Source organism: Tigriopus californicus, chromosome 10, assembly GCF_007210705.1.
Source record: "Tigriopus californicus strain San Diego chromosome 10, Tcal_SD_v2.1, whole genome shotgun sequence".
Lineage (NCBI taxonomy): Eukaryota > Metazoa > Arthropoda > Copepoda > Harpacticoida > Harpacticidae > Tigriopus > Tigriopus californicus.
The window spans coordinates 6,760,044-6,767,651 of record NC_081449.1 but is presented as its reverse complement, the minus strand read 5'-3'; the positions used below and the strand labels follow the sequence as shown (position 1 = coordinate 6,767,651).

General features: G+C 48.1%; 4 protein-coding genes across 5 annotated transcripts; 2 read left to right on the top strand and 2 right to left on the bottom strand.

Annotated features, from left to right (window-relative positions):
- Positions 1-854: 854 nt before the first annotated feature.
- Positions 855-2,813, top strand: LOC131887773 (mitochondrial-processing peptidase subunit alpha-like). Its single transcript, XM_059236460.1, has 2 exons — positions 855-1,466; positions 1,541-2,813. The coding sequence occupies exons 1-2, from the start codon at positions 1,063-1,065 to the stop codon at positions 2,715-2,717; spliced, it is 1,581 nt and encodes a 526-aa protein (XP_059092443.1). The 5' UTR covers positions 855-1,062; the 3' UTR covers positions 2,718-2,813.
- Positions 2,814-3,131: 318 nt separating this feature from the next.
- LOC131887774 (protein bric-a-brac 2-like) lies at positions 3,132-4,480 on the top strand. The gene has a single exon (XM_059236461.1). It carries the CDS (start codon positions 3,147-3,149, stop codon positions 4,329-4,331), a length of 1,185 nt encoding a protein of 394 aa, XP_059092444.1. The 5' UTR covers positions 3,132-3,146; the 3' UTR covers positions 4,332-4,480.
- Positions 4,387-7,280, bottom strand: LOC131887772 (rab proteins geranylgeranyltransferase component A 1-like). Of its 2 annotated transcripts, none has more exons than XM_059236458.1 (3): positions 7,060-7,280; positions 6,234-6,403; positions 4,387-6,170 (listed from the first exon to the last, which is right to left on the bottom strand). In XM_059236458.1, the coding sequence occupies exons 2-3, from the start codon at positions 6,312-6,314 to the stop codon at positions 4,467-4,469; spliced, it is 1,785 nt and encodes a 594-aa protein (XP_059092441.1). In that variant the 5' UTR covers positions 6,315-6,403; positions 7,060-7,280; the 3' UTR covers positions 4,387-4,466. The 2 variants fall into 2 exon arrangements, with proteins under 2 accessions (XP_059092441.1, XP_059092442.1); XM_059236459.1 differs by lacking the exon at positions 7,060-7,280 and adding an exon at positions 6,473-6,611.
- Positions 6,320-7,008, bottom strand: LOC131889407 (centrosomal protein of 19 kDa-like). Its single transcript, XM_059238502.1, has 3 exons — positions 6,797-7,008; positions 6,473-6,671; positions 6,320-6,403 (listed from the first exon to the last, which is right to left on the bottom strand). The coding sequence occupies exons 1-3, from the start codon at positions 7,006-7,008 to the stop codon at positions 6,320-6,322; spliced, it is 495 nt and encodes a 164-aa protein (XP_059094485.1).
- Positions 7,281-7,608: the final 328 nt, after the last annotated feature.

Here is a 7,608-nt window from a genome sequence, read left to right as displayed (position 1 = left end):
CTTTCTTTCGTTCTTCCCAATTATTCGTATTTTTTTTCTTTCATCCATTTACTTTTTCTCACACAATGTGTTTTCAAGTGGCAGCAACAATGAACAATATTTTGGCAACCCTGATTTTACTTCATGGTCTCTCCAAATGACAGCTTTTGATGCAGCAACTGTTGAGTGGATTTTCATACTGCGTAACGTCCATAGCATTTTTCCTCGCGCTATGCGAGGTCTAGTCATTATATGGTTTGTGAGGACAGCTCTGGTTGATTTTCAGGCGATCGGGGCCAAGCTGACCTGCGGAATTCCCAGTATGACCGGTCAGAGGGCCGGAGGGCTTGAGATTTGGTCAAAATATGTGAGGGCGGTTCAAAGTACGTGAAAATGGCATGCCATAAAATTTATGAGCGAATAATCATTGGGCTACGACACTCGCTTTGAACTGTTACAATCGAGGACGATTTTGAGCGAAATGTCGATTGCTCAAAAGTCTGACGTTTTAGCCAAGATGGCCAAGGAGATGTGATAACATTTATTGATAATATTAAGTGGCCTGAATCTAGAAAAGAGGGTAGAGAATAATATTACTTTGAATACTGACGCATCAACACTCTATGTCAACGCTCAGCCTGTACAATAATGCGCATATGATTGCGGTTCGAATTGCGTAAGCATTAAATCATTGAACTAAATTAAGAACTAGTCGGGCTTCTTTACCACTATTTTCGTGGGTCACCTCGGCGTTGAATTCCAAACTGAACAACAACATTACAAAATTGCTCAGCCATGCCGTGCTTCGAGGGCCAGCCAAGGAGTGAGCGTGAGCGAGGGAGGAAGCCAGTGTAGATTGGACTACTACTCTGACGGCACGGAATGAAAATTAGTAGTGCGTGCATGGAGTGTGTCCAAGCGAGTGTGGCTCACATTGTTTCACATTGCAAGGCACAAAACGCGTAGAACGCACATGGCTCGCATGGCTGCTTGATTCGTTTGATTGAATTCTCCCATCCAGCCAACGTCATCCGCCCAACGTTCCAAAACCATCCCAATTAAAGCCCACCTATTCCCGCCATCATGTTAGGGTGTTGCACCAGGAGCGTCTTGCGGCTGAGGCAGACTCAGCTTCGCCTGGCCGGTCTGCGTTGTGGATATGCCTCGCAACCGCCCCCGCCCATCCATCGGGTGCCCTTATCCGAGCCGCTGTCCACCGCGGCCCATCCCACCGTGCTCGAGTCCCACCCTTTCATATCACCGACTGGGAGTGATGGGCGGGCTGAGCCAGGTCGGGTCAGCACGTTGTCCAATGGGATTCGGGTGGCCTCACAACCGCATTATGGACAGTTTTGCACGGTGGGCGTGTGCATTGACTCCGGGTCGCGATACGAGGTGGCGTATCCCAGTGGGATCTCACACTTCCTCGAGAAATTGGCCTTTGCCTCCACGCAAAAGTTCCAAAGCAACGATGAGATTCAAAGCCGGTAAGTTCACACAGGCGGAACTAGTCTCGTTCATGAGTCCAGGTGCTGATAAATCTGGAGTCTTTGCTTTATAGGCTGGAGAAATTTGGCGGCATCTGCGATTGCCAGTCTACGCGCGATACCTTCTTGTATGCCGCCTCGATTGATCGCCGCGGTCTGGAGACCATGGTCGAGATTTTGGGAGACGTGGTTTTGCGCCCGAATATCACGGAAGAGGAGCTTCAATTCACGCGCATGGCTGTTCAATACGAGGTAGAAGACGCTCAAATGCGGCCGGATCAGGAGCCGCTCATGCTTGAGGCCATTCACTCGGCTGCTTTTTCAAACAATACTTTGGGTCTACCCAAAATGTGTCCGCCCGAAAATACGGCGGGCATCAGCCGCTCTATCCTCATGAAATATCTTAGTACATACCACGTGCCGAGCCGTATGGTGGTGGCTGGGGTGGGCGTGGAACACGACCAATTAGTCAGATACGTTGAGGACCACTTTGTGAACTCTCCGCCTGTATACGAGTTGTCCAAAGCCCATGCGGATCAGTCCTTGGCCCAATACACCGGTGGGTTAGTCAGCATCGAAAAAGATCTCTCAAACGTGTCCCTGGGACCCACTCCCATGCCGGATTTGGTCCATTTGACCATCGGGTTGGAGAGCGTGTCCCATCAGCATCCGAACTTTATCGCCTTTTGCGTGCTAAACATGATGATGGGCGGGGGCGGATCGTTTTCGGCCGGTGGTCCTGGCAAGGGCATGTACACCCGACTGTACACGCAAGTGCTGAATCGGTACCACTGGATGTACTCGGCTACGGCGTTCAATCACGCTTACGGGGATAGCGGCCTCTTCTGCATTACCGCCTCAGCCCCACCTCAAAACTTAGGGGACATGACCCAGGTGATAACGCACGAGATGGCTAAGCTCACCGGTCACATCGGCAACGAGGAGTTCAATCGAGCCAAAACCCAATTGAAGTCCATGTTGCTGATGAATCTGGAATCCCGACCGGTCATTTTCGAGGACGTAGCCCGGCAAGTCTTGGCCCAAGGAGAGCGCAGAGACCCGCGTGAGTACATCGAGCTCATCGATCAAATCCAGCCCGCCGATATCAATCAGATAGCGAACAAAATGCTGGCCTCTCAGCCCTCAGTGGCCGTGATTGGCAATCTACAAAACATGCCTTCTCTCAAAGATATTGAATTGTCCCTCATCGACAAGATGCCATCGCCTTCCAAACGCTCGTTCTTCCGCTAACCCCTGACTTGTCATCAGGGACCCAGAACATTGTCATTGCCTTTTCATGATTGATCATTGATCACACCCAAGAATAAAGCGAACCTTCATTCTCAAGCTCAGTTAGCACTCAATCTGTTACATTGCCCTCTATTTGGTCACCCTGCTTCAGCTGTGAGTTGCCAGATCGGCCTGGCCAGCCGCAACTGGTCACTCTTGGGCGCCGTAACCTGGTGTCTGTCGGGGTATTGTCTCCAACGCAAAAGTCCGCCTCCGCCATTTTTCCTCCGGATTTTCTGGTCACTGTCCAAACGCTTCTGGTCTTCTGGACCAACATCAACAAAAGCTGACTTCAAAACAACCCACCAGTTTCAACTGATCTGACCCGTGAGAAAGCGTTGTTCCGCCTCGTCAGGCCCGCCCACCCACCCTTCCCTTCCCCCAAGAGCCATGGGGTCCACCTCTTCCGAGAACTTCTGTCTTCGATGGAACGATTTCGAATCCAACGTGAGCGGATCCTTCCGTGAACTCCGTGCGGAATCAGATTTCTTCGACGTGACCCTCGGTTGTGATCAGTCCAATGGCCGAGTGCTTCAAGCCCACAAAGTCATCCTGTCGGCTTGCTCCAGCTTCTTTAAACGGATGCTCAAGGAGCAAATCATCGCCTCCGGACTCAGCGCCAACCCTTATGTCTATTTGCGGGGCGTCAAATTCTCCGATTTGTCCTCCATCCTGGATTTCATGTATCAAGGCGAGGTCAACGTAGCTCAAAGTGAGCTCAACTCGTTTCTAGCGGTGGCCGAGGATCTCCAAGTGAAAGGCTTGACTCAACCGGGTGGACCCAACAAACGAACGGCCCCCGGGAAGTCCACTGGGGGCAACGCCAAGCGATCCCGATCCAATTTCCGATCGGAAGACCGACCCGCCTCCAACATTAAAGCCAGTGCCACAAAACGGGAGAAGACGGACGAGCCCAGCGATGATGAAGGCGGAGCGGCCGATGATCCGCCCTCCGATGTGGGAGAGGAAGAAACTAAACATCAAACCGATGCGTTCGGCACCGAACCATTTGATTCGTACTTCGTCACCACAGAAGAGAGCGCGGATCCTGACCCTGCATCAACGACCACACAAGTTTCGGAGTCATCGTCGCAACCACCGGTCACCTCAGAAGCGTCTTCCAACACCCCCGAGAAAGTAACGGACTTTAATGAATTGGTATTCGGTTTGCTCTCGTTTGAAAATGGAATCCACACGTGTAACTTGTGCGGCAAGAAGAGCCCGTGGCGAACCACCATGTTGCGACATGTGGAAGCCAACCACGTGGAAACGGCCGGACACGTATGCGACATTTGTGGGAACGTCTCCAAGACGCGACACGCTTTCAATATGCACAAGAAACGTATGCACGAGAAAGGCCCCGATGGATTGCCCACGAATTCGGGACGACGAACGAGAAAAGCCAAGCAAGCCAAAGCCCACGAAACTGCTCGTGCACCTCGCAGCACTCAACAAATTCAAATTGTGCAGGAGCAGGATGGCCAACAAGTGGTGCACCAAGGTCAAATGATTGATGGGCAGGTTGTGATTCAGACCCAAATGCCTAACGAAGTCATTACCCAACAATTTAACTAAATGAAGACAAATTCAAATATTTTCTACCCTAAGAGAGAAAGAGGAGCTCGTAATGTCAAAATCTGATTCGTATATACCTTGCAAAATGTTAATACTTAACCAATAATAGGCATAAAACCCGTCGGTTCAATATAATTACTGGTCTTGTGCTTCGTTTTCATTGGCTGCAGATTGTTCTGTCAACATGCTTTCTTCTTTTTGATCATCCTCAACCTTCTCTTTTTCACTCTTCTTGGGATCTTGGGATTTCACCTCTGTCGAAGTGCGTTCTTCAGGCTTGGGTGGATTCTCATCATGGGCAACTTCCTCTTCAGCTGTAATAGACTCGTCGCCCAAGATGATTTCTTCGGGTTCAGGAGCTCTAGGAAGGAAATCTTCTCCGGGGAAGATGGCATCAAACATGTTTCGTGCATGTGCAATGGCTTCGTCGAAATCCAGCTCGAAAACTGGGTCATGGCACAACGCAACATTGCCATTAAGCGTCTTTTTCAAAGTCTCGTAAGTGCGTTTCCACCGTAAAGAATAAATCAATTGATCCTGGGTCAAAAGCGGTTGCACCATCGTCTCAAAAGTGTCACTTTTCAGAGAATTGACTTGCAATGAATACATGCCTCGTGGACAGGCAGAGGCTCCATGTCCCACTTCCATGACATAAGATTGACTTTGACCATCCTCCGTTTCTTCCGATCCGGGCAGAGTCAGAAATGACAACTCCTCCTTTTCTGAAGTCAAAATCGAAGACTTCAGAAGATGGATATCGCGAAAAACTGTTTGCTTCTCGTTGGATTCGGTTCTCAGGGCTTGTGGGCACAACTTTCTGGCAATGACTAGATATGAACAATTGATTCGTTGCCCATCCACGATGACACCTTGAACCTGATTCTCTTTATAAATGATCCCATCTATGGGTCGGCTCAGAAAGTAAGTGCCCCCAAAGACAGCACTTAATCGACAAAACGCCTGTGGAAGTTCACCCGTACCGTACATTGGCCAAAGGAACGGCGTAAAACCAAATCGTCCTAAACTGGCCAGGAATTTTTGGGTCGACTTCAATCCTTCCTCACAATTAACAGATTTCGGGACCATGGCGATGGAATTCATAATGAAGTGGATCAGGGTAGGTGTGAGCTTTTCTTTTTTCAAGAACTCTTCGTACGGCCGTTGAAGGTCAGGTTCGATTTTGTCCAAGTGTTCTTGGTAGTTAAGACAGAACGTTAAGTACTTCATCAGGAGCCTTTTTTCAATCACAGAAATGTGCTTGGTGGAAAAAACATCGGCACGAGAGCTGGGAACATGTTCTAGTTTGCCGTTCAAATGTGTCAACACTCTTGTCACGGACTTGAATTCCGTGTATCTCGATACGTTGGAGGATATCAAGAGCTCCACCATAGATCCCTTGGAGAAGAGCAATCGTGGAGTCAAATCAAGATTGAAATGTCTCGAATTAGCCAAAAGCTTCGCTTTCGTCCAAGGCTCAACGACTACCGGTGTATCAGATTTTCTTTCTTCCTCCTCCTCGTCAGATTTGAGAGTCTCTTTCACTTCCTTGGCATGGAAATCTTCGGATATCTTTGTCACAGTTTTTTCATGGTCCAACGGTAGGAGTGTTTCTCCGTTCTCGAGCAAATCTTTTAGCACTTTGGGCTCGGCTTGAGAATCTTCTTTCTCGTCAGATTTAGCTCGAGACCCATCGAGCCATTTCTGCAATCCTTCAAACGTAAACGAAGCCCACTGATCCCCATAGAAATCATTAGAATCTAAATGGAGCACAGAATGGCCATTACGGGCACACGCCGCTGCCACAATACTCTCCTCTAGTCCTGTTCCAATGACAATGACCTATGAGCAAAAAGTGTTTTGAAGTTATTCAGGACCCAGTTAGGGATGGTTTGATTAATTCACCTCAAATTCTTTGGGCAGCTCCCCGTTGGCCATAATTTCCAATTTTTTTAAGGAGTAATAATTGTACGATACGTTTTGCATATGGACTATGACCAGAAATCTTCCTCTTCCTCTTTAGCTTCTTGCGAGTCCCAACCCGATTCGAGCTTGGCAGCGTCCGAAAAATCCACCTAAAATGAAAGGCAATGTGGTTTTCAATTTTCTCCATCGATGTAAAAGACTGCCGGAGACGTGTTCACCTGCTTGTCATAAATAAAATCCGGATCGCCCGCTTTGACCTGTTTCTTTTGAAAAGTCACATCCATCAACTCCTTGCGTCTTTGTAATTCCTGATCGGTCAACTTATTCATATCCTCATCGAAATTGATACTAAAATCCATTTTAGCCGCGGCCAATGCCTCAACTAAGCTTTTCCCTTTCATGGTATCTTGTAAAAGTCTAATCCAGAAATGGTATTACACGACTGAGTCCTCAGGCAAAGATGTCGAAAGAAAACCACCTTAAGTCAGCCCTCTCAATCCAAATGAAACACAAATCTTTGCCTGAGGATGGATCTCGTCTACTTGATCATCTTCTCAATCCGCACAGTGGGAATGTCTCGGAGGTATTTGTCATGTCTCTTTTTGAGTTGGCCGGCTTCGGCGTAACAATCGGAGCTTTTGGTCAGATTTCGAACAGGCATTGACCGTTTCCGGACCAAACCAGATGAGACATGGCGATACTTTAAAACTACGAAGGAGTGCTTGAAGCTCACACCGATTTCCAGAGCCTCCATGAGGCCACAAACTGGCCCACTGGGCAAGATTGACGTCAAAAGTATGCATACCTGGATGATGTCGATGATGGAAAGAAAGCGGACCACAGAAACGATTAAGGATCAAGTGCTCAAAGTGGTTACTTTGAGAGGGGCTGGCCCCAAAAGATTGGCTCTCTTTCGGTTTGAATCAGTCTACAATTCACTTTCGTTCAAGACTGTAGTTGTTGGGACTGGGAACAATGACTAATTTCGTCTTATATCTAGGCAGGTGGGTGGTCGGTGGGTTCTTGACACTCTGGACAACTGCGGATCGGTCAAATCCAAAAGCCCGCAACCTCTGAATTATACGTAGTCTACATACGTAGGTAATCGTTATGATTTGGTTGTGGGTGGGCAGATTTTGAAGCTTACCATAGTTAGAACGGACATTTCTCCTCGTTTTCAAAATATTTCAGCGTCATCAAAATAGTCGTCGCTTATTGAAAGGAAGTTTCTCATCTACCAAATATGGCAGCTTTTTAAAGAAACTCATTTGATGCCAAACTCGTTCATGGAGTGAATGAGACACGAGAGGATGGATGGCATCAGGTGATGTCGAACATACCGTGATGCTAAGAC